Consider the following 27,871-nt stretch of genomic DNA (forward strand, 5'->3'; position numbering starts at 1 on the left):
TGTCACTTATGTTTTCCTCGAGAAATGATACAAGACTTGTATGATTACTGTTTTAATTGCTCATTTTATGTGAGTTTGGATGTTCCTTATTGAATATAAGAGAAACTGATGAACTTATACTTATATTAATACATTATGACTGATGTACCATTTTGTTAGCTGGAAATTTTTCTCAGTGTTTTACTGCTATCTTAGATATGTGCTTATTATACAATCTGATCTGTGTGCTAAAAATGGCCATAGTATTTGCTTGCATTTTTGTACTCTTACTTACCTTCAAAACTCAATAAAATGTAAATTATAAAAAAAGTGTACGGAAATCTACTCAATTGAGCAAAAAAAAACCAAAAAACAAACTATGAGTTTTAAACCTGCCCTACCCTATCCAAAACTAAGAAAAACATTGGCTATAAATAAACTTTAATTGTTTGCCCAAATCAGCAACTCCTAGTGGCACGGCTTCGTAAAGCAGCACCACTTAGGCTAGAACATGGCTTAAATGGTGAATACAGTGACAACACTTTTGTACTGTTCCCAGATTCTTTGCTTTTTCAAAAGCTTGGAAGAAGGCTTCATTTTCACTTGACCTATGATTTTTGCTGGCTTCTGCTTACATTAGGAAGCATGTCTGTCAAAAGACGTTCCCCTTTCCAGCAAGTGGTGAATCTCGGAGATGTAATCAGCTGTGTCTTATTGAGCATGACAGCGTTGGAACCATTTAAGTCACTGAGGCAAACCAAAATGCAGTTTTAATGCTCTTTTGAAATGGAAAACCATGTATATTATAAGAGAAAGAAAGGAAAACATGTTATCATAAAAACAATGAATCTCTGAAGTTACAGTGTTAGTAGAACATAACATGCATTAAACACAAGAAACTGGTATAATTTTACTTTGTCATTATGTTGATATGTGAGCAAAAGCTGAGTAAATGAAACAGGATAGAATGTCATAGTGGTGAGAGATTTTGATTGGCAGATATATGGAAGGTCAGAGATCTGATAAAAGAATTAGTAGTTATAACCCAGCCATTGAGATTCTTATAAATACATGTTTTGCACACTTGCAGTCAAGGCTGTAACTATATACTGTATGATGGGGTCCAACAGCATAAACATTGATGGTCCCTCGGACCTCTAATCTCCATCTCAAAGCCAAAATCCATAGATTTAAAGGATATTAACTGTTTTCAGTGGAATTATATTGAGGTTCACAAACTTTAAATACATTATTTTTATCCAAATGTATGTGCCAAATTCTATTGCTACATGTATAAATCACTGTATTGAAAAAAGTTGTGGGACTGTGTGCTTCCAGGTCTCATATTATTTGCAGGGTCTGCTATGGCTAGAAATATACCCTTGCTTCCAGTACAAAATAATTTACTGGTAATCCTACAAAATGATTAAGTGTAAATGTGAACTTGCAGTCGCGCTTCACTTTGTGCTTTAAATCATAATTGGTACTTAAGCAGATTAAATTGTTAAATTCCCCTTTCTATTTTCCCTTCTATTCTTTAAACTTTCAGTTAGGATGATTCTTTAAATTACAACTATAAAGTTGTCAATAATAAGTTGCCCCCACCGTCCTGATTTCATCAGCCATGATGCAGCAATCTTCATTGTTCTGCCCTGTTCAGAGCTGCAAAGTCTTTCTACTGAAACTGGATGATTCACACTGTGCATGCATGATTGTTTGAGGCTGCCTGAGTGAATTAATGGGACTATGGCATGAATGTGCAGTGCAAACCGGCCATTGTTTTTTAGAAATGCGATGTGGCTCCAAATAGGGCTACTCAGATTGTCGGATTAAAGCTGGAAATATGTATCTCACCTAATGGACAGCACTCATGAGAGGGTTGGTGGATTATAGGACAACTGTACAAAGGAGCTATTGTCTTTTGATGTTGTTGTAGTCAACAAACAATGTGGTTTCACAGGTCATGGTATAGAAAATAAAACAATAATTGAGATTGATGACTGTTGGCAACAGTTTTTGGTAAGTTTCTGTACTCCAATTTTAATTAATCAGCCCTCCTAGGGGTTTTTTTTGGTCAAAGAGTAGGCAAGCCATGACACCTAAAACAACTCTTTGTAGTTCAAGTGCTTTACTCAAAGCAATTGGACTTTAGACTTTATGGCGTTTAGGCACTTTACAAGGTCTGTGATCTAAAGCTAGTCTTACACCTGTAGAACTCCATATAAATTCATTTGATTATCTAAAAGTTAAAAGGGATAATTCGACAATCCGTTTTGACTTGAGGGAGCAAAAAATCAAAAGACGAGGATGACATTTTTTTTTTTGTTCATCCGATTTTTTTTAATCACTTAAATCGCTCCTGGCAAAAAATTGCAACTAGACTTATGCACATGCACTTGTCAAAGTTAATCCCGAAATAGAATGTTTGTTCTATGAAATTTGAGACATTGATATGATACTTGAATGAAAATGTAATTGATTTTTAGCATTTCTTGTCCAAAGGCTCTAACACAATTCTGCAAGAGGCTAGCCCAAGATTATGGTTACTCTGGTGATTAAATATCTTTGCGACTAAGGGATTCCAATACATGTTTCAATGCATTGTAAAATGAGGATGCTGCCCAAAAGTAGTTACATTTTTCAGTAGCAAAGATTCCCAGTGTAGTCCTATCCCCCAAAGAACACTTAACTGAGGCTTACTGGCTGCAGTAGATAGTTACAAATAAAAACATTCCTTCACACAATCTCAAAGGATAAACAGCAGCAACATTCCAGAGGGCACTGAAAAGCCCTTGTTTATATGCAAATACAAAAAATAAATACTTTTCATGCTAGTAACTAAACATTTTAAGAAAGACTGAAAATAGGCCAATTTCTGAAATTTGCATATTTTTTTCCAAAATGCATGTTATTCAGACAGTAAAACTATACACTTTTAAAAATACTGCAGAGCAATTAGTAAAGCTGTTAGTTTTCCCTATATTGTATTTTTTTTTGCGGTGGGGGGAATTATACATCTGGAGTACATATTCTTCAATCAGTCACTCAAATCATAAACGTGGATTGCATGAAGGAGCAGTAAATCACAAGCACTAAGCAGGACACAAATCTTGCACATATAATGTACAAATATGGCTGTTCCCATGTTGTTACTGTATATTAGTTATGGGCCGAACACCTCCCTGTTCGGTTTGTGGTTGACCATTTGAACCTACTGAAAGTTTGACCGCGAACTTCGAACAGGGACAATCCGAGTATGTGGTAAGATACCACTGAGTTACTAAAGTACCACATGAGTTATGTTATTAAGTCATGCGGTCAGGGGCGGACTGACTAATCGAGCACTAGGGCACTGCCCAAGGGCCCGGGGTCAGTAGGGGGCCCCATAAGATGTCCCTGGTACCTTTCATTGGCTTTTTCATAGGCTTTTTTGGGTGTGGGCAAGGACACAGGGGCCCCATGATCCCCTATTTCCTGGGAGCCCCATGAGTTGTCAGTCCACCCCTGCATGCGGTATTTTAGTAGTGAAATATTCTTTAATGTTTCAGCTGTCAGCGGGCTTCCCTGCTGACAGCTGAATGTCAAAAGAATTGTCGGCATTGCCCGACAATTAAAACTTTTTTTTAACAAGGGGGACCCCAGATCTCTGCCCCCCCTCCCCTTGTGAATGAGTATGCGGTACTCCTCTACCCATTCACAAAAAAAAGTGAAGTAAAAAATGACAGTAGACAGTCTTTGACAAGTCCTTTATTAAAAACAAAAATTTTAAAAAATGTCCTCCGAAGTAGATTCAAGGTCAATTATGATTCCATGCTGCCACCGTGACCCAAAAAAATACTGTGAAGATTAAATACTGTGATGACATCACAAGGGGTGGAGTTAACCCCGATCCTTTGTGACGTCATCATGCGCTGTGATTGGCCAAAGCATTGCACCTGACCTGTGGTCAGGTGCATTGCTTTGGCCAATCAAAATGCAGTGTCAAGGTGCAGTGCATTGTGGGGCGTGGCCCACTGTTCAGCAAATGCCCTTACCATTCATGTGTTCAGTGAACACACGAACGGCCCATGTTTGAGTCGAACTTGCGTTCGACTCAATCATGAACCCCATCACTACTGTATACAACAATGAACTATATATAGAAACTATGATTGGTAAACATTTACACACATTAATAACATTTTTTACACCAAGCCCATCTCTATTTCATATACATAAAAAAAAATGAAAATATTATATATTTCATTTAAGACACTTAGGGGTTGATTTACTAAAACTGGATCACTTAGAATCTGGTGCAGCTGTCCATGGTAGCCAATCAGCTTCTAACTTCAGCTTGTTCAATTAAGCTTTGAAAAAAAAATGGAAGCTGAATCAACCCCTAAGTAGCATGGAAATAAATCAGACCTTTAGCAAATAAGAGTAAATTTTTAAATAAATCTTCCTATTTTGTGTAACTCATTGGTGGGATTGCATCCACATAACACCCTATGTCCTATAGGTTGCCTTCTAGTATGGTCAACACATTGGTTTGATAACAGCATTTTCAAGTCCATCTTGAAGACCACCATACATGGCTCAACTTTTGGCAGAGTCAGCATGATGAATTGCCAGTGAAGTTCCAAGCTTTCCTCCTTCTAAGATCCTCCGTCTGTAGGTGAGCCCCTCTCCATCTGGGCCCCCTCACAGGCTCCTGCCTTCCAGCCTCACATTCTCTTCAACCTTCCCCCTCCAACTCTCCTTCAACTCTCCTCCAGCTGAGCATGCTCGTTTGCTTTTAAAGGTTGTCCTGGCCCTTTGCCGAGCCTCCTGTTGGGGATTGGCCAGGATCCTCTAAGAGCACAGACCAGCCACTCCTCCGAACTGCCCACTGCTACTGAATCTTTCTCTAAAGTTCTAGAGCAGTGGAAAATTCCAGAGGTCTGGCCTGCAGAGCCTCTCAGCTCTGACCACAATTTGACCCCTGCTAGTATCACACCCAGGTTGCTACTGAGCCCTAACTAACAATTGGAGTCTAGCTCCCCCTAGCTGACTAGGAGAATGTTACACCCTGAATATGGTGAAAGGTAATCTTATCCTTTAATTTGTCTGACTGGACAGTTGTTACCAATGAGTATGAATAAGCTACAATAACATCAAGAGATCTTATCTTAGCATTTAGAGAAGTCTGCATCTATCTATTTTTCTCTTTTTTGTGGACATTGGGTATCACTAAAACCCTGGATATGAAATACACTGCTCAAAATAATTAAAAGAACACTTTTTATTCAGAGTATAGCATCAAGTCAATTAAACTCCTGGGATATTGATTTGGTCAGTTAAGTAGCAGAGGGGGTTGTTAATCAGTTTCAGCTGCTTTGATGTTAATGAAATTAATAACAGGTGCACTAATGGGCAACAATGAGATGACCGCCAAAACAGGAATGGTTTTACAGGAGGAGGCCACTGGTATTTTTTTCCCTGCATCTATTCTGACTGTTTTTCACTAGTTTTGCATTTGGCTAGGGTCAGTGTCACTACTGGTAGCATGAGGCAATGCCTGGGCCCTACAGAGGTTGCACAGGCAGTCCAACTCCTCCAGGATGGCACATCAATACATGCCATTGCCAGAAGGTTTGCACAGTTTCAAGAGCATGGAGGAGATTCCAGGAGAAAGGAAGTTACTCTAGGAGAGCTGGACATGGCCGTAGAAGGTCCTTAACCCAGCAGCGGGACCGGTATCTGCTCTTTTGTGCAAGGAGGAACAAGATGAGCACTGCCAGAGCCCTACAAAATGACCTTCACTGGGCCACTGGTGTGAATGACTCAGAAACAGACATCATGAGGGTGATCTAAGGGCCCAACATCCTCTAGTGGGCCCTGTGCTCCCTGCTCTGCACCATAGAGCTCGATTGGCAATTGCCATTGAATGCCAGAATTGGCAGGTCTGACACTGGCACCCTGTGCTTTTCACAGACGAGAGCAGGTTCACCCTGAGCACAGGTGACATCCGTTTTAGTGGTGGGTCAGTGATGGTCTGGGGAGATATATCCATGGAGGGACACACAGACCTCTACAGGCTAGACAATGGCACCCTGACTGTCATTAAGTATCGGGATGAAATTCTTGGACCCACTGTCAGACCCTGGTGCAGTGTGTTCTGGGTTCCTCCTGGTGCACGACAATGCCCGGCCTCATGTGGTGAGAGTATGCAGGCAGTTCCTGGGGGATGAAGGAATTGATACCATTAAATGGCCCCCATGCTCACCTGACCTAAATCCAATTGAACACCTCTGGGATTTCATGTTTCAGTCCATCTGACGTCGCCAGGTTGCACCTCAGACTGTCCAGGAGCTCAGTGTTGCCCTGGTCCAGATCTGGGAGAAAATACCTCAGGACACCATCTGTTGTCTCATTAGGAGCATGACCCGACGTTGTCAGGCATGCATGCAAGCACGTGGGGGCCATACAAACTACTGAGGACCATTTTAAGTTGCTGCAATGAAATTTCATCAAAATGGACTGGCCTGTGGCATAATTTTTTCAGTTTGATTTTCGGAATGTCTTTGAATTCAGTCCTCTGTAGGTTGATAACTTTCATTTCCATCAAACGATGGGACATCCGTACGTTCCTAACACATTACCCAATCCATATCAGTACAGATATCCAGCATGATATTTTTTTCCCATTGAGATCTGATGTGTTTTCAAAGTGTTCCTGTCATTTTTTTGAGCAGTGTATATAAACTTTAACTCTTGGCTTTTAAAATCAAACTTTGAAATACCCTTGCACTTTAGGCCTCTTTATTCGATTTAGAGACCTAATAAACTGGGGACTATAGGACATTTAGAGCTAGAGTGGCTTTATACTGTATTTACTGCCTAGTTTCTGGGCTTCCAGGGTACTCAGGTATTGCTCTTTCCAGTACCTTTTGTAGATATTCTGTTGACCTTGAACTCCTGCTATTGAAGGAAATTAATTCTTATACATACTTGTAGACTCCTTGATGTCTTTCACATACAAAAAGCCTAATGAAAAAAGAAAACTTACCAGTCCTTAGAAGTTTTATAGACTCGTCAGTTCTAAATTTGACTTGAATGTTTGAATGTAATGGGCTATACTGAAAGTGGAGAAAAAAATTACACATTACAGGCTATAGGAAGTACACTTTCAGTGACTCTGTAAGGTGCTGCAAGAAAGTTGTTATTCATCTTTATTGCAGTGCCATTTTTTGCTTTACATGGGCTTGACTGTTATGCACTTCATTTAACTTCATAGGATTTCCCCTTTTAATATACTTTATCAACGCTACATGTTTTTTAAGTAAAACATATGTCTATATACTTCCCATACATAATCTCTTCAACAATGATTTTTAGCATTGTTTGGCAGGTCTGCTTGATATACTATTTTGCAATTCTGGATCACATACTGTAAAATAAATTATTTTAAAATTGTTTTATTGAACATTTACATTCTAACATAATGAAACCTGACAAGCATGTCCTAAAAAAAAAATATGTTATCATAGTTTTGTACAATGCCTAAAATTTGAAGAAGAACATGTTCATGAAAAAAATAAATGGTCCTTCAGGTTTAGAGAGGTTGTGTTTTTGTTCCTTAAGTAGGTCAAAATGTACTTAGCTTTTATGCTGTTGAATGCTGATTACAAAAGCCATTGAACAGGCAAATGCAATTTATGTGTTTAGTCTTCATCTTTATATCTTTACATATTCATTTTTAGCAATTGTTTCTTTTTTGTCTTTTTTCCTTTTTTTTCGGTCAACAGGTGTGGGTGGATGCAGGTACCCAGATCTTCTTTTCCTATGCCATCTGCCTGGGATGTTTGACTGCTCTGGGGAGTTATAATAACTACAACAATAACTGCTACAGGTACTATACTATATTCATAGATAAAATGGGAAAATCATTTTAATAATTGCGGGTAGTAGAGATTCAGTTGTTCAAATAGGTTATAATACTTCGTTTATATCTGGGTCTTATAATTATGGTGTTAGATAATGAGGCATAGAGTTATATACAGTTTTGTAACCATTATAGTCTAATAGAAATTATGTTCTGATATTTTGAAAAACTAGTGTTCCAATGAACTGATAAAGGGTAAGAGTTTACTGATAAACCTGCACTTTTTAAAAAAAGTTGGTGAAGTTAAAGTGGTCATTCAAGTATTTACAAATGCTTGACCAGCAGTAAACACGCTTTAAATCAAGCCATATCTGGCTTGTGTAGCTAAAGGAACTATAAAGAAATTTATCTTCAAATTCACAAACAGGGTCACTGATAAGGGGGTAACACCAGGCCTCTTGTAGGGGGATCGGGCACACAGGGGGGCTCAGACAGAAGGAGGAGTGTCTGTGTATCTCCCTTCAGCAACTGAAAGCCAGCCCCCCGGAGGGAGAGACACAGGACATCATTCTGTAATTGTCCCCGCATTGCACTGATCCCCCTCCCCATTCAGTTCTGGCAGTAAAGTCTTGCGTTTGAAGAGCAAGTGCACAGATCACCACCACTGCCTGGAACTGCACACTTGTTCAGCTGTAGTGGGTTGCCCAATTCACTCCTGCACCCAGCACTATTTCATTACATTCTCTGTCAGGCAGAGTGATCTCCATCCAACAGATGATTCCTAGTCCTGGCCTCTGATATAATGTTATTCAATCTCAGGATAGGAAGGGAGAGTGGTGCCAGTGTTGCAAGGGAGAGTTTTTGGACGATCTCATTCTGAAAAAAGTAATAACTTTAGCAACAGGTAGATCCTCCTAAATGTTACTTCAAACATTGACAGTGTGTAATGTTGTGTTACAGAGGCTCTGTGTTATGGCATTTCCTATGTACTGGTCTGGTTAACTCTTTGGATGGGGGGGGGGTGAAGGGATGAATTAATTAACAATGTCATTAGTCAGTAAAGTGCAGCAAGAAGGGGTTAATGTACTGCCTCTGGTCACTGATGCTTTAGTGACCAGTGACAGCTAATTAACCCCTTTGTGCTGCATTTGTGGCACCAGTGTCAGTGTAAAATTAATCCCTTTATGTTGCAGCATGAAGGGATTAAAAAAATACTGCCAGTGGCCGCTAATGTAGCACAAAGGGATTGATTAACTCTGCCAATGCCCACCAATGGGGAGGTATTAAAGTAGAATTCCAGTTTAAACCTAATTAGCCTTAATTCTCCCATTCTTTCCTCCTAACGCCTACACTGGCTAACCTGTGTAGAAAAAGATGTATACATCTATTTTCAGGCTTCTCAAGTCCAGTCATATGATTCCCTGTGTGAGCCAGTGGTGTATGCAGGAGTGAGCGCCAACAACAGATGGGACATGGGAACCTATGGGCGATGTCACCACTCCAGGCTTTACTAGCCATTGTCAAGTGCTCTCTACTTTCCCCTGCAGCCAGCGATGTCTGACACAGGGGATCATGTGACCAGACTAGAGCGGGCAGAGAATATCTACTTATATACATCTTTCTTACACTGGTTAGTAAACATATGTGTTGAAAACAGAAGGGGGGGGGGGGCATTTTAAAGGCTAGTTAGGTTTCAACTGGAACTCCACTTTAAGAGGTGACGTTGATGTCATAACACCACTGACCACCTCTGCTGGGGGTTATTATTGGGTAAATTGACGCTAATACTGGACATTTTTATTGCAGCAACTGGCAAAAATACTGGGGATCATTATTGCAGAAACTGACACTAATGCTGTGGATTATTATTGTCTAAACTGGCACCAATACTGGGAGTTATTATTGCAGAAACTGGAACTGGGGTTAATGTTTTGAAAACTACAATCTATGCTGAGGATTATTATTGCATAAACTGCCACCAATGCTAAACTGGCACAGATGTGAGCTTTACTATTGCTACTGGCAGCAATGCTGGGGAATATTATTGCATCCATGCTGGGAGTTACTATTGCTGCAGCAATACTGCAATGCTTCAGGCAAACAGGGGGAATGTGTCAAGATCAAGAGCGCTTGAAGGGGCCAATAAATATGTCATTTACCAGCCCCTTCTTTTTCTGAATGAACATGATGAGTAATCAGTACAGATCACTTACTGTGTTCGTTCATAACTGAAGCTAGTAAACTGTGTCTCTGAGCCTCTGTATCTTGGTCATTCATCTTCAGTGCAGCTGAGGCTACAGAGAAATGAATTGAAGAATCTGTGTCCTTAGCCTCTTTCTCTGTCTCAAAGGTGAGATGTCAGGGGTCTGTTTAGACACCTGATTTTTCACTTATGCCTCTCCCCTCCACACACAACGGCATTGTTAAAAAAAAAACACTGTAAACAAATTATTTAAAAAAATATAAACAAATAATTTTTGAAAGGTTGTAAAAACATATTTAAAAAAATAAAGGTTCATTCAGATAGGTTCTCTGGCCCTTACAGTGTCAATGAGCAGTTTGTTTGTGTGGCTGGATCTTCCTGTTTCTCTATTAGAATGCAGTGGCTGTATGAACACAGCCGCAGGTCCTAATTTGATGCAGGTGTGGGTGAGTGGCCCCGAATGCGCACTGTCTGCGTTTTTTATTGTGTGTATTTTATGTATCAGTGCCCATCAGTGATGCCTGTCAATGCCCATCAGTGCCACCTACCAGTGCCTCCTCATCAGTGCCCATCAGTCCACCTATCAGTGTCCATCAGTGCAGCCTATCAGTGCTCATCAGTGCAGCCTCATTAGCGCACATCATTGAAGGAGCAAAAATCACTTATTTACAAAATTGTATAACAAAAACTAAGAAAAAACATTTTTTTTCAAAATTTTCAGTGGTTTTTGGCTTGTTTAAGAAAAAGAAAAAAAACCCAGAGGTGATTAAATACCACCAAAATAAAGCTCTATCTGTCACAATAAAGGGATAAAAATTTCATATGGGTACAGTGTTGTTTGACCGCGCAATTGTCATTCAAAGTGTGACAGCGCTGAAAGCTGGAAATTGGCCTGGGCAGGAAGGGTATATAAGTGCCCTGTAGGCTAGCGGTTAAAGCACCTCCATGCAAATTGGCATAAGCTGCATATGTAATCGTTTGTCTTCCTTGTTTTATTTAAAGATACTCACTGGCCTCTCACAATCCTTTATTCTTCCATTTTCACTGTGGGCATCTGAAGCCCAGCTGCACTTTCTTCCGGGATACAGCCAGCATGCACCTCCCGATTTCATGCCTGCGCAGTGTGAAGAAAGTGTGGCACACTCGTTGCAGAGCGGAGGATACCCGTTGACTTCTGGGATTGATGGCACATTTATCCCAGGAACCAAAGTGCGGGAGAATATGACGTACCTCGCCGTGGCGAAGTACATCGGAAGTGCAGTGCTTAGGCAGCCTAAAGGTATGAAAACTTTGGGAGAAAAAAATTTGCCAAACATTGATGGGACTGCAAGAAGCAATACATGGGGACAAACTTTAAAAATCAGGTGGAACACCGCTTTAAGTACTGTTGATAGGTTGCATTTTACACAGATAGAGAGACCAGCCAGGTTTGTAATCAAGAAGTCAAAATTAAAGATACTGTGTGATTTCTCTCTATCTATTCTGAGTCTCCCAAACACACAATGACTGTATACAGTACATAACTGACTATATACAGCACTGTTCAGATGCACTGTATATGTTAATCTATGATCCCTCCCTATCTACTTTAAGTCTCCCCAACACACACTGACTTTATATGACTGACTATAAATATAACACTGTTCAGCTGTACTGTATAAGATGGCAGCAACTATCTATCCCTGTAAACGCTGTGTGATCTCTCCCTATCTCCCTATACACACTGGTTATATTGCTGACTGTAAATATAGCCCTGTTCAGCTTCACCATATAGGATGGCAGCAACTGATTTTACCTGCAAACACTGTGTGATCTCTTTATATATACTCCAAGTCTCCCCAACACCCACTGACAAAAGGCTGCTGTGAACCCTTACTTTTATAGAAAGAAGGAAATTATACTTCTGTGGCACTTTGTATACCAATTGTACAGAACACCTTCAGGTTGCCACATTAAATTTAATTCATTAGCTTTTCCAGAAAATTACAGTAGCTGCACATTGAAATAGAAAGGTAATGTACAGTATAATAATATTAAAATATTACACAATGGAAAATGGCATTGAAATTGAAATGTAATGTATAATAAGAGTACATTTCCAAATGGCAATGTCCAAGCTATATTAACTTTTTATTAAATATATGCTATATAAAAATTTTATATGACAGTATAGTTTAGATGGTCTTTCAGGTTTGTTTGCTGTCAGTGTTGCCTTTATGAAGATATTTTTGGAGTGAGGAGAAATCTTCCCAGTGAAGAAAGGAACATTATTGAAAACCTGACAAAGCTTCCAACCCCTGCCTCACCATCCAAAACTGAAATAATGAGTGCAGAATGACTGATCTGCCTGTCTGTCTGTCTCTGTCTCTTTGTATTCCTTTTGTTGTAATTTAGAATGCCAGATGCAAAAAGAACCAGGAATCTGTCTAGCTGATGAATGACTGTGACTAATTTGTCAAGCAACTGGTAATGTTTTTTCCACTGACTCTTGATATATAAAAATTCCAATTTAACACCTGAGTTATGTAGACCCAAAATTAAAAAGAAGAAAGGCCAATCTCTTCATCCATCTTACCTAAAGACTTGGTATTACCAAAATCCGAGTTGAAATACTGATGACACCGACAACTTAAAAAACAGTTTTCTATATTTGAAAAACAATTGCTCATGATTCAAAAAAATGATACTATTGAATTTTTAGTAATAGGAGGACAAATAGACAGACAGGAATAAAAATAAATTAGAACAATACAGTTACACTGTATGTTTTTCAAATCAACCAGTACCTGAGGTTGTTGGATATCATCCTCTGTAATCCCTTTATACAGCAGTAATTAGACCACGAGAGGGAGCAACAGCACTCTGAACCAACAAGGCTCTGAACATACTGACAGGAGTAGACAACAGGGTGCAGAGAAAAGATTATTGACAGGTGTAGTTCCCTTTTATCTGCAGCCCATCCTAAGATGATGTAGTGCGTGGAAATAGTGTCCCTTTATATGTCAGCTGTAGGCAGGCACAGTCTAAATGGGGTATGAGACACCCCTGACCATCATGGCGTATCCTGTGTACTGAAGGGAGAGAGAGCCCCCTGCAGATCTAAACCACTGGGTTATCCAGTGGAGGGCACATTGGGGATAGAGAGTCCTGTGGCTTGGTTTAGAACAGCCTTGAGGCCTATTTGAGGATCTTTCTTTGTGTGAGGGGAAGGTACACCCTGTATGTGAAGCATCTGTGAAAGTAGACTGCAACATCTGGGGAAGATGACCGAATTGGCACATTGAGATGATATTCAGGTGTTCTGCACTAAAGGAACTACTGTCAGAAAGACATGTAATGAACTATGGTGTACTACATAAGAGACTGCAATCAGAAAGTCATGTACTGTTTATTATCCTGTAGAAGAAGTGCCATTGTTCCAGTGTGAGTTAAAAAAATGTAGTAAAGCATTGAAAAGGCTTTTGGACTGGACATTCTTTTATTTTGGATAACAGACCTCAGGCTAAGAATATGTGAGTGAGTGGGTCTCAGGCCAGAAGTGTTACACAATATGTTGGAGTATCTTCTTCCACAGGTAGGTGACTATTCCATCCAAGGGGAAGCAGGGTGGTCCAAAGTCAGCATGGCATGAACGCCTACCCAATCTAGGACCATTACAAGATGACTTTTTTAGGTGCAGCTTCTCCTCTAACTACTTCCCTATAGAGCCACTGGATTACTTTTACAGAGGCAAAAGGGGGTCACCTTTACCAGGCTGGCCCATCCCACTGGGGAGCCTGGTAAGGATGCAACTGGCAGCATTGGCTTTCCCGGACACAGTGAGAAACACTGATGTTGTTCCTCCCACCAGAAAACCAGAAGCGACAAGTATTCCACCACTTCCGATTTTGGTTCGATGTAAACAAGCCGATTCCGGCTTCTGAAAGCATCTGGTCAAACCAATTTCAGTTTTATCAGATCCTTTGGAGGGCAGAGTAAAGATCTGGGGTCAAATATTTCCATAAAGAGGACCTGTCACAGTCTATGCTATCACATGCGATGTTGTTCACCCCTTGGGGTAGCAATAAAGTTGATCCAGAAAAACAGAAATTAAAGTACAGTGTAAACATAAATAAATAAATAATAAAAATTTGTAAACAATTTAAGTGCTCCCGTTTCCCCATGCTTATGTACAAATACACGCATATGTAAACAGTGATCACACTACATATTTGAGAAATGTCAGCGAGCAATAATTCTAGTGCCAGAACTCCTGTCGTTGGCTATTATGGCAAATATCTCATTGCGCATTTTACGTGTGATTTCACATGCATGTAACTGTACCAGAAATACACAAGCCCTATACTTATTCAGGCTCTGGAAGTATCTAATGCACCTGGGAAACATTGATGATTGTTATATACAATCTGTAAACGTATGCACACCAGTTTTAATATGAACATCTGAAGCTAAAGTGTGTATATTTTGCATTATGTCCAATAAATTCATCAAAAGCATGTAGTCTAACAATGAATAGTGTGATACATACTGTGCACTGAATGCTTGATACTTGGTCACAGCTGCTCATTTTCACGGTCAATTGTCAGCAGTTACTAGACCTCATTAGAGGAATGTTAGAAACCAAATTATATTTAGAGAAATGTTATTGCTTACTCCACTAATTTGATACTTTCTGGTTTGCGTTACAGAGACTGCCTCATGCTTTGCTGCCTTAACAGCGGCACCAGCTTTGTGGCTGGTTTTGCCATCTTTTCCGTCCTTGGATTCATGGCTTATGAACAAGGCGTTCCCATTGCTGAAGTTGCAGAATCAGGTATTTGCAGTTTGTAGCTTTTGTCTATGTATGAAAAAGATCTATAAACTAACACAATATATATATATATATATATATATATATATAGTTACTATTGTATATGTTTTAATTTTTACAAAATAAAGGAATCATTTCAATGAAAGTATATCAAAAGACATTTTTTATTTTTTCTCTATAGAGTAGGGAAGGCTTAAAACTCTTATAACGGATAAGTCCATTTTTAAAAATATAATAAATAAACATATTTTTGCAAGAATAAATGTGCAATTATTATTTTTTTTACAGTAGCTTGTATAATGCCAGGTGGTAGACTGTTCCTCCAGCTCTCTGTCCGTACTGTGGTATGGGTCTTCAGTTGGAGAACTGAGCTCTGCATGGGGGACATTTGCACCATGTTACACTCTAAATAAGGGTGTAATATGGTGCAAAAGATGGATATAGCATTTAACTTTTTTTGCAAACTGTGCTCAATTACGGAGAGTTCCCATTCCAAAAAAATTCCAAAATAAGGTAAATTTCCTTTCAGCCAGTTGTCACAGGAACAAGTCTCCACACTGAACAATTTACCATCTATTCCTATTCTGGTGTGAACACCACATTTTTTATTTTCCCCTATTTAAGTCTTGGGAAGAAAACAGAGTGAATCTCTCTAGTAGGGACACAAGCTGCAACGGAAAATTGATAGCAGCTCTATCCCCGCACCTCAAAAGTAAAAACAAAGTTGTGGCTAGAGATAACTGTAACTTAATTTCATGGGTCAGATGAATTTTCCACATGCATGTTACATTATTGATTTGTGTCAGGATGTTTTATCTGGGGGTCAAATCACAAAAATAAATTCTTAACCCTTAAAGCCCATCACAAGCCATTTTTCAGTTTTGGACAAAACGTGGAAGGTTTCAAATCTCAGTCAGGGTTCAATACTTTCTGTGTCATTTTGAGAAGATCCCACTTCATTTGTGACACCTGTCATTTATCAAAAAGTGGAATGAAAACTCGCAAACAAGAAACAAGTATGGCTCTAACCCTTCTCATTATCACTAACGTCTGACATAGAGGTATATTTATAGAGCAGTTAATCTAACAATTATCAAATATTACCTGTACGTTAACCTTCCTGGCACATGTGTTTTAAAGCAGAACATTTGAAAAGAATGATCTAAAAATAAAAAAACTATTAAAAAAGAACATTTCAAAACCAGCTTTTGTTTCAATATTCATCTTTAATGCAGAGATTTCCCCTACAGATCTTTTTTCTGCCACTAGATGTCCTCAGTCTCAATGCCAGTATCATCTAACCCACTTTTTCTAAGCCCGGGTCATACTGGACCTGTCTCAGGCTGTAAATGGACAGTAAAAGGAGAAGCAGCACAGTGATGAGCTCATCTCTCTGTCACTCAGCTTTCTCTACCTATCAGCATTCTTTTTTCAGCCCATGAAGTGAATAATACATTTATTGATTTATTAAAAGAGAAGTATGGCCAAAGCTCCTTTAGCTATGCCTCTCTTGTGAGTCACAGGAATGCCCTTACTTTTGCCCTCCTGGGACCCAGAATCAGCTGACAATTGGCTAAACCCTGCTGCTGGCTGACTTCACAGAGCCACTCCAAACTCTGGAGGGATCCTGACAATAATGCCATGATACACTGAGATGCCTTACAGGCAGCAGGCTCAGCCTCCTCTGCCCTCTCTCCTGCCTGGTGCTCCAGTGAGGTAAGTATGTATGTTTATTTTGTTTACCATTCCCACACTTTTCTTTTAATGATTATAGAGCTACATCAATATGTGTCTTTAATATCTGCTTAGAGTTCAGCTATAAATGACAAAAATAGATTCACCATAATTTTATATTTAGTGAAAGTGACATTCACTGCTTTATAAATTCTGCTCTGATTGTGATGTTCTATGAGGTGTCTCTTAAGTAGGGCAGCAAATAATATACTACCCTGCCACCCTGTGTTCCAAGTGAACAACATTAAATATTTTCATATATCCTTAAAAAAAATATATATATATTTTTTTTTTAAATTGTGGGTAAAGTAGGCAAGTGTTAAATGCCCCTTTCATTTTTTTATTCTTTTTTTTTTTTGTTTTTTTGCTGGTTGTGTCTACCTTTCACTTCCTGTCCTGGAGAAATAGCAGAAAGTGAGAGGAAAACCTCCACAAAGTAGAATTGCCTTCTTAAACAGGTGTCCTCTTTGGAAGATCCTTGCTTCTTGCTCTGGTGACAACTGTAAAGTCAGGGCCTGGACTGAGCAAAGCTAAAAGGGAGGGCCAGCATGACTGGGGCGTGCAGACGAGGTGGAGCGTGTATTTGGGTGGGAGCATATGCAGGCGGTAAGGGGGTGGTTACTCATCTGATTGGAGTACGCAACCTTGAGTGGTAGTCTTGCCAGGATTAGGAGGTGGGATGGGTCTTGTCGGAGGTCAGTCGGAGCTTGTGTCAGCACGGGGGTGGTTTCTTCCGCCCTCCCTCCCTGGAGCTTTTCGTGTTTTGTTTTTCTGCTTTGGTTATGGTTTGTTCTGTGTTTGTCCTGTGGTTTGTTTTTGTGTGGGTTCCTTGAGTTTGCTTCTTGTCTGGAAAGGCATTTGTGTCCTGAGGTGTTTGTTTTGTTTTGTCATGGCAGCCGGCAGGGGTCGATGGGTCTTTGAAGGCGGTGCTGGAGTGACAATTTGGTGGATTATGGGTTGGACCCATCCTAGGTATGGGTGTTCCTTCCCAATTATAAGGTCACGTTGGTAATGTGGGAGTTCATTGGCTGTGTCTGGGACTACGTAGCTGTAGTATTGTCCCCGAGGCGGTGTAGTAGTGGCTGGGGGCCTTTTCATTGGGTGTCAGATACAGCTGAGTTGTGGATGTGCGTAACGGTGCCTTCGAAGACCTTTGACTCGGTTGGGATTATTACTGTCAGTTATTATTTGAGTTGTAAAAAGTGTTATGTTAGAGTTATGTTAAATAAATGGCTGCTATGGCCGGTTTTACACCAAAAGAGAGTCGCGTGTTTATTTAGGTGGGGAAGGTTGAAGGGTGGTGGTGGTTTTATGGATTAGGGGTAAGTATTAGCCTCGATATTCTGCAAGTTCATCAGTCAAGTGTTGGATTCCCATCACTTTCTGCCTTGATGACAGCAGTGACCAGGAAAAATAGAGGGATGAATCGACCAAGCAAGGACAAAAGGGAAAAACTTGACGTGCTCTAAACCTTCCCTACTCTATCCAGAATAAAAAAATATAAAAAAGTTTTGGTTATTTATTCACTTTATTAATAAATAGAGATGAGCGAATCGAAGTAGGCGAAGTGGAATTCGTTTCGAATATTAGGAAAATTTCGATTCGCGTGGAATCCGAAAATAAGCAGACTTCGGATGCGCGAATCGAAATTTTTCCTAAAATGGCGGCGACATGTGCGGCGACGGAGCGGGGATGTCTGGGAAGGCGCGCAGACAAGGCGTGCTGACCCATAATGCATTCATTCATGATATGTGATCGCATTAGCCAATCAGCAGCCAGCCAGCCAGCACAGTGTAATGGTCGAGCTATAAATGGCGGCCATTTTAGAATTCTCCATTTGCCTCCAGTCATTCAACAGAGGCAGACCTGGCTGTATTCAGGGAGAGAGTTAGGGACAGAGAAACGTTACTTAGGGACACAGAAATGTTAGTTAGGGCCACAGAATCGTTACTTAGGGCCATAGAAACGATACATAGGGCCACAGAAACGTTACTTAGGGCCACAGAATCGTTAGTTAGGGCCACAGAAACGTTACTTAGGGACACAGAATTGTTACTCAGGGACAGACAGAATTGTTACTGAGGGATACAGAATTGTTACTGAGGGCCACAGAATCGTTACTTAGGGCCACAGAAACGTTACTTAGGGCCACAGAATTGTTACTTAGGGACAGACACAGAATTGTTACTGAGGGACACAGATTTGTTACTGAGGGCCACAGAATCATTACTTAGGGCCACAGAATTGTTACTTAGGGACAGACACAGAATTGTTACTGAGGGACACAGATTTGTTACTGAGGGCCACAGAATCGTTACTTAGGGCCACAGAAACGTTACTTAGGGCCACAGAAGTGTTACTTAGGGACAGACACAGAATTCTTATTGAGGGACACAGAATTGTTACTGAGGGCCACAGAACCGTTACTTAGGGCCACAGAAACGTTACTTAGGGCCACAGAATTGTTACTTAGGGACAGACACAGAATTGTTACTGAGGGACACAGATTTGTTACTGAGGGCCACAGAATCGTTACTTAGGGCCACAGAATTGTTACTTAGGGACAGACACAGAATTGTTACTGAGGGACACAGATTTGTTACTGAGGGCCACAGAATCGTTACTTAGGGCCACAGAAATGTTACTTAGGGCCACAGAAACGTTACTTAGGGCCACAGAATTGTTACTTAGGGACAGACACAGAATTGTTATTGAGGGACACAGAATTGTTACTGAGGGCCACAGAACCGTTACTTAGGGCCACAGAAACGTTACTTAGGGCCACAGAATTGTTACTTAGGGACAGACACAGAATTGTTACTGAGGGACACAGATTTGTTACTGAGGGCCACAGAAACGTTACTTAGGGCCACAGAAACGTTACTTAGGGCCACAGAATCGTTAGTTAGGGCCACAGAAACGTTACTTAGGGACACAGAATTGTTACTCAGGGACAGACACAGAATTGTTACTGAGGGATACAGAATTGTTACTGAAAGCCACAGAATCGTTACTTAGGGCCACAGAAACGTTACTTAGGGCCACAGAAAAGTTACTTAGGGCCACAGAATTGTTATTAAGGAACAGACACAGAATTGTTATTGAGGGACACAGAATTGTTACTGAGGGCCACAGAACCGTTACTTAGGGCCACAGAAACGTTACTTAGGGCCACAGAATTGTTATTTAGGGACAGACACAGAATTGTTACTGAGGGACACAGATTTGTTACTGAGGGCCACAGAAACGTTACTTAGGGCCACAGAAACGTTACTTAGGGCCACAGAATCGTTACTTAGGGCCACAGAAACGTTACTTAGGGCCACAGAAACGTTACTTAGGGACACAGAATTTTTACTTAGGGACAGACACAGAATTGTTACTGAGGGACACAGAATTGTTACTGAGGGCCACAGAACCGTTACTTACGGCCACAGAAACGTTACTTAGGGACACAGAATTGTTACTCAGGGACAGACACAGAATTGTTACTGAGGGATACAGAATTGTTACTGAGGGACACAGAAACGTTACTTAGGGCCACAGAAACGTTACTTAGGGCCACAGAATTGTTACTTAGGGACAGACACAGAATTGTTACTGAGGGACACAGAATTGTTACTGAGGGCCACAGAATCGTTACTTAGGGCCACAGAAACGTTACTTAGGGACACAGAAACGTTACTTAGGGCCACAGAATCGTTACTTAGGGCCACAGAAACGTTACTTAGGGCCACAGAAACTTTACTTAGGGCCACAGAATTGTTACTTAGGGACACAGAATTGTTACTCAGGGACAGACACAGAATTGTTACTGAGGGATACAGAATTGTTACTGAGGGACACAGAAACGTTACTTAGGGCCACAGAAACGTTACTTAGGGCCACAGAAACGTTACTTAGGGCCACAGAATTGTTACTTAGGGACAGACACAGAATTGTTACTGAGGGACACAGAATTTTTACTGAGGGCCACAGAACCGTTACTTAGGGCCACAGAAACGTTACTTAGGGACACAGAATTGTTACTCAGGGACAGACACAGAATTGTTACTGAGGGACACAGAATTGTTACTGAGGGCCACAGAACTGTTACTGAGGGCCACAGAACTGTTACTTAGAGCCACAGAAACGTTACTTAGGGCCACAGAAACGTTACTTAGGGCTACAGAAACGTTACTTAGGGCCACAAAATCGTTACTTAGGGCCACAGAATCGTTACTTAGGGCCACAGAAACGTTACTTAGGGACACAGAAACGTTACTTAGGGACACAGAATTGTTACTCAGGGACAGACACAGAATTGTTACTGAGGGACACAGAATTGTTACTGAGGGCCACAGAACTGTTACTGAGGGCCACAGAACTGTTACTTAGGGCCACAGAAATGTTACTTAGGGCCACAGAAACGTTACTTAGGGCTACAGAAACGTTACTTAGGGCCACAGAATCGTTACTTAGGGCCACAGAAACGTTACTTATGGCCACAGAAACGTTACTTAGGGACACAGAATTGTTACTCAGGGACAGACACAGAATTGTTACTCAGGGACACAGAATTGTTACTGAGGGACACAGAATTGTTACTGAGGGACACAGAATTGTTACTGAGGGCCACAGAACTGTTACTGAGGGCCACAGAACTGTTACTTAGGGCCACAAAAATGTTACTTAGGGCCACAGAAACGTTACTTAGGGCCACAGAAACGTTACTTAGGGCTACAGAAACGTTACTTAGGGCCACAGAATCGTTAATTAGGGCCACAGAATCGTTACTTAGGGACACAGAAACGTTACTTAGGGACACAGAATTGTTACTTAGGGACACAGAATTGTTACTCAGGAACAGACACAGAATTGTTACTGAGGGACACAGAATTGTTACTGAGGGCCACAGAAACGTTACTTAGGGCCACAGAAACGTTACTTAGGGACACAGAATTGTTACTCAGGGACAGACACAGAATTGTTCCTGAGGGATACAGAATTGTTACTGAGGGCCACAGAATCGTTACTTAGGGCCACAGAAACGTTACTTAGGGCCACAGAAAAGTTACTTAGGGACACAGAATTTTTACTTAGGGACAGACACAGAATTGTTATTGAGGGACACAGAATTGTTACTGAGGGCCACAGAACCGTTACTTAGGGCCACAGAAACGTTACTTAGGGCCACAGAATTGTTACTTAGGGACAGACACAGAATTGTTACTGAGGGACACAGATTTGTTACTGAGGGCCACAGAAACGTTACTTAGGGCCACAGAAACATTACTTAGGGCCACAGAATCGTTACTTAGAGCCACAGAAACGTTACTTAGGGCCACAGAATTGTTACTTAGGGACAGACACAGAATTGTTACTGAGGGACACAGAATTGTTACTGAGGGCCACAGAACCGTTACTTACGGCCACAGAAACGTTACTTAGGGACACAGAATTGTTACTCAGGGACAGACACAGAATTGTTACTGAGGGATACAGAATTGTTACTGAGGGACACAGAAACGTTACTTAGGGCCACAGAAACGTTACTTAGGGCCACAGAAACGTTACTTAGGGCCACAGAATTGTTACTTAGGGACAGACACAGAATTGTTACTGAGGGACACAGAATTGTTACTGAGGGCCACAGAATCGTTACTTAGGGCCACAGAAACGTTACTTAGGGACACAGAAACGTTACTTAGGGCCACCGAATCGTTACTTAGGGCCACAGAAATGTTACTTAGGGCCACAGAAACTTTACTTAGGGCCACAGAATTGTTACTTAGGGACAGACACAGAATTGTTACTGAGGTATACAGAATTGTTACTGAGGGACACAGAAACGTTACTTAGGGCCACAGAAACGTTACTTAGTGTTAGGAATTCCCCCTTTCCTGGAATCCTTATATTCTTATTTCTTATATTCTCTTTGTGCTGCGCAGCGTCTGGGTGTGGCATGGGCTCGATCGCGATCGGGCAATCAACATAACCAACACTCAAGTAGGATACAGGAAGATTGCCCAGTTTATTACGTACATTACAGCTTATAAAGGCAAAAACCACAAACCCAAATTATCCAATAGTAAGACAAACTCAAATTATCCAATAGTAAAGCGTACCTTTAACTTCTACCCAGATACTAGACAAGGTGCACCTTTTACTTAAACTGTTAAAATGTTAACCTCAGTCAGTACATCCTGCCATTTTTGGCTGTGTTCCCAGATCTCTTATCTGAACATCTATCTATGTTTTGTACGATGTTTTGCAGACACCTGCAGTCTAGGCGTCCACCCTGTAACTTTGTGTTACTTTGTGGTTGTACTTGTGACATACATATACCATTTAAAATTTTCCATATAAGCTCGAAAATAATGCTGGCATGTCTTATAACATTTACTTAAGACATAATAATTTCATCTATTTAAAGCATCACTCTAACTCTTGTCACAATGCAAGCATAATGAATACAGAAATGGTATACCTGAATCAATAGCCCTAGCTCATATTTCCCCACAACCACAAAGTAACACAAAGTTACAGGGTGGACGCCTAGACTGCAGGTGTCTGCAAAACATCGTACAAAACATAGATAGATGTTCAGGTAAGAGATCTGGGAACACAGCCAAAAATGGCAGGATGTACTGACTGAGGTTAACATTTTAACAGTTTAAGTAAAAGGTGCACCTTGTCTAGTATCTGGGTAGAAGTTAAAGGTATGCTTTACTATTGGATAATTTGAGTTTGTCTTACTATTGGATAATTTGGGTTTGTGGTTTTTGCCTTTATAAGCTGTAATGTACGTAATAAACTTTGCAATCTTCCTGTATCCTACTTGAGTGTTGGTTATGTTGATTGCCCGATCGCGATCGAGCCCATGCCACACCCAGACGCTGCGCAGCACAAAGAGAATATAAGAAATAAGAATATAAGGATTCCAGGAAAGGGGGAATTCCTAACAACTTAGGGCCACAGAAACGTTACTTAGGGCCACAGAATTGTTACTTAGGGACAGACACAGAATTGTTACTGAGGGACACAGAATTGTTACTGAGGGCCACAGAACCGTTACTTAGGGCCACAGAAACGTTACTTAGGGACACAGAATTGTTACTCAGGGACAGACACAGAATTGTTACTGAGGGACACAGAATTGTTACTGAGGGCCACAGAACTGTTACTGAGGGCCACAGAACTGTTACTTAGGGCCACAGAAACGTTACTTAGGGCCACAGAAACGTTACTTAGGGCCACAGAAACGTTACTTAGGGCTACAGAAACGTTACTTAGGGCCACAGAATCGTTACTTAGGGCCACAGAATCGTTACTTAGGGCCACAGAAACGTTACTTAGGGACACAGAAACATTACTTAGGGACACAGAATTGTTACTCAGGGAAAGACACAGAATTGTAACTGAGGGACACAGAATTGTTACTGAGGGCCACAGAACTGTTACTGAGGGCCACAGAACTGTTACTTAGGGCCACAGAAACGTTACTTAGGGCCACAGAAACGTTACTTAGGGCTACAGAAACGTTACTTAGGGCCACAGAATCGTTACTTAGGGCCACAGAAACGTTACTTAGGGCCACACAAACGTTACTTAGGGCCACAGAATTGTTACTTAGGGACAGACACAGAATTGTTACTGAGGGACACAGAATTGTTACTGAGGGCCACAGAATCGTTACTTAGGTCCACAGAAACGTTACTTAGGGACACAGAAACGTTACTTAGGGCCACAGAATCGTTACTTAGGGCCACAGAAACGTTACTTAGGGCCACAGAAACTTTACTTAGGGCCACAGAATTGTTACTTAGGGACAGACACAGAATTGTTACTGAGGGATACAGAATTGTTACTGAGGGACACAGAAACGTTACTTAGGGCCACAGAAACGTTACTTAGGGCCACAGAATTGTTACTTAGGGACAGACACAGAATTGTTACTGAGGGACACAGAATTGTTACTGAGGGCCACAGAACCGTTACTTAGGGCCAAAGAAACGTTACTTAGGGACACAGAATTGTTACTCAGGGACAGACACAGAATTGTTACTGAGGGACACAGAATTGTTACTGAGGGCCACAGAACTGTTACTGAGGGCCACAGAACTGTTACTTAGGGCCACAGAAACGTTACTTAGGGCCACAGAAACGTTACTTAGGGCTACAGAAACGTTACTTAGGGCCACAGAATCGTTACTTAGGGCCACAGAATCGTTACTTAGGGCCACAGAAACGTTACTTAGGGACACAGAAACATTACTTAGGGACACAGAATTGTTACTCAGGGACAGACACAGAATTGTAACTGAGGGACACAGAATTGTTACTGAGGGCCACAGAACTGTTACTGAGGGCCACAGAACTGTTACTTAGGGCCACAGAAACGTTACTTAGGGCCACAGAAACGTTACTTAGGGCTACAGAAACGTTACTTAGGGCCACAGAATCGTTACTTAGGGCCACAGAAACGTTACTTAGGGACACAGAAACGTTACTTAGGGACACAGAATTGTTACTCAGGGACAGACACAGAATTGTTACTGAGGGACACAGATTTGTTACTGAGGGCCACAGAACCGTTACTTAGGGACACAGAAACGTTACTTAGGGACACAGAATTGTTACTCAGGGACAGACACAGAATTGTTACTCAGGGACACAGAATTGTTACTGAGGGACACAGAATTGTTACTCAGGGACACAGAATTGTTACTGAGGGACACAGAATTGTTACTGAGGGACACAGAATTGTTACTGAGGGCCACAGAACTGTTACTGAGGGCCACAGAACTGTTACTTAGGGCCACAGAAACGTTACTTAGGGCCACAGAAACGTTACTTAGGGCTACAAAAACGTTACTTAGGGCCACAGAATCGTTAATTAGGGCCACAGAATCGTTACTTAGGGCCACAGAAACGTTACTTAGGGACACAGAAACATTACTTAGGGACACAGAATTGTTTCTCAGGAACAGACACAGAATTGTTACTGAAGGACACAGAATTGTTACTGAGGGCCACAGTACTGTTACTGAGGGCCACAGAACTGTTACTTAGGGCCACAGAAACGTTACTAAGGGCCACAGAAACGTTACTTAGGGCCACAGAAACGTTACTTAGGGCTACAGAAACGTTACTTAGGGCCACAGAATCGTTACTTAGGGCCACAGAAACGTTACTTAGGGACACAGAATTGTTACTCTTGGACAGACACAGAATTGTTACTGAGGGACACAGATTTGTTACTGAGGGCCACAGAACCGTTACTTAGGGACACAGAAACGTTACTTAGGGACACAGAATTGTTACTCAGGGACAGACACAGAATTGTTACTCAGGGACACAGAATTGTTACTGAGGGACACAGAATTGTTACTCAGGGACTCAGAATTGTTACTCAGGGACACAGAATTGTTACTCAGGGACACAGAATTGTTACTGAGGGACACAGAATTGTTACTCAGGGACACAGAATTGTTACTCAGGGACAGACACAGAATTGTTACTCAGGGACAGACACAGAATTGTTACTGAGGGACACAGAATTGTTACTGAGGGCCACAGAACTGTTACTTAGGGCCAGAGAAACGTTACTCAGGGACACAGAATTGTTACTCAGGGACAGACACAGAATTGTTACTCAGGGACAGACACAGAATTGTTACTGAGGGACACAGAATTGTTACTGAGGGACACAGAATTGTTACTGAGGGCCACAGAACTGTTACTTAGGGCCACAGAAACGTTACTCAGGGACACAGAATTGTTACTCAGGGACAGACACAGAATTGTTACTCAGGGACACAGAATCGTTTAATTAAAGAGTATGTAAGACAACATGCAGAGGAGTGGCAGAGGAGGCAATGTTTTAGGAGCGAGCAGACGTGGCAGCAGAGGAAGGGGTCGAGGCAGCACTATTCGCAGCCAGAGGCCAGTGCTCCCGGTGTCATCCAGCGGTCGTGTCTCCTCCGACAACCCTGCCGTCATCGATTGGTTGGCTCGGTCGTCTTCCTCTTCCCAGGTCACCTCTGACACCTACAGCCAACGGTCGGTGGGTACGTCAGACACAACCGTTAGTTGGCATGGCCCGGGAGCAAGCCCACTGAAATCACGTGTCCTCTACCTGCCCCTGTCCTTTGGTGTTCCCTCACCAAGCGAAGTATCGCATGCTGTGGGCTCAGCCCCACTGTACAGTGAGGAAGAGCTAACAGAGGGCGGTCAGGAACGGGGGGAGACATCCGCCTCTTCAGCAGCCAGGCGAAGAAGTAGTGGCGAGGAGAGTGGCTCGGTAGCCGGTCTAGAGACAGGTCTGTCTCCTGACCCACACGCAGCCGAGGGGGCTAGTAGTGAGGCGGAGACCCTAATTGATGATGATGAGGCTGATCGCACTTGGCAGCCTCGTCGTCATCAGGCTATTGCTTCCGCATCATCAGGAGAAGAGGGTGGCAGCTTGGCAGCGAGCAAAACAGTCGGTGGGTTACCCAGGAGGCAGCAGGGTCGCAGCAGTGTCAGTGGAGGCAAACGGCCACGGAGTACAGCACCAACTCCACTGCAGCCTACCACCACGGCCAGTAGTGGTGCCGGTGTGCACGGAGGAAGCAGCAGTCAGCCAGTGAGGAGTATCGGGGGCAAAGTTTCCTACTCGGCGGTGTGGCAATTTTTTGTCAAGCCGCCCGAGGAAGTAAACGTAGCCGTATGTCGACTATGTGGCCAGAAAGTCAAGCGTGGCCAGGGGGCCCATGTTGGGACTACAGCGTTGCGGCAGCATATGCAGCGTCGCCATTTGGTGGCCTGGGAAAACCGTGATAAAGATACGGCGGTTCTGCCCGCCCCAGCCCCCGCTCCATCACCCGCTCCGTTACTTGCTCCGTCACCCGACGTCAATCGCCCTCTATCAGCCAGTCAAGGCTCCAACACCTCTGCTGAGGGGAGTTTTCGCTCGTTGGCATCTTCCGCTCGTTCAGATGCTCCTTCTCCTGCTACTCCTCTTCACGGATTCCGTCAGCAGTCTTTCTTGGAATCCGTTTCCAAGAGACAACAGTTTGCGAGCACGCACCCGACGGTGCAAAAGCTGAACGTCCTCCTGTCCAAGTTGCTGGTGCTGCAGTCCCTCCCCTTCCAAGTGGTGGACTCAGCACCTTTCCGAGAAATGATGGCTTGTGCCGCGCCGCGGTGGAGAGTGCCAAGCCGTCATTTCTTCGCCAAAAAGGCAGTGCCAGCCCTGCATTCACATGTAGAAGAGATGGTGGGCCAGTCTTTGAGCATGTCGGTCTCTGCCAAAGTGCACGGCAGCGCCGACGTG

The 27,871-nt window shown here is 42.0% G+C and overlaps 1 protein-coding gene across 1 annotated transcript in view; it reads left to right on the forward strand.

Moving 5' to 3' along the window:
* SLC6A11 (solute carrier family 6 member 11) overlaps positions 1 to 27,871 on the forward strand; it is a 340,299-nt gene that overhangs the window by 261,107 nt on the left and 51,321 nt on the right. The window contains exons 8-9 of the mRNA XM_089678690.1: positions 7,749 to 7,852; positions 14,717 to 14,841. Coding sequence (XP_089534816.1) covers positions 7,749 to 7,852; positions 14,717 to 14,841 — 229 coding nt within the window. The remainder of the gene's footprint in view (positions 1 to 7,748; positions 7,853 to 14,716; positions 14,842 to 27,871) is intronic.

Source organism: Staurois parvus, unplaced genomic scaffold, assembly GCF_062004578.1.
Source record: "Staurois parvus isolate SC_StPar_1 unplaced genomic scaffold, SC_StPar_1.0 ptg000209l, whole genome shotgun sequence".
NCBI lineage: Eukaryota > Metazoa > Chordata > Amphibia > Anura > Ranidae > Staurois > Staurois parvus.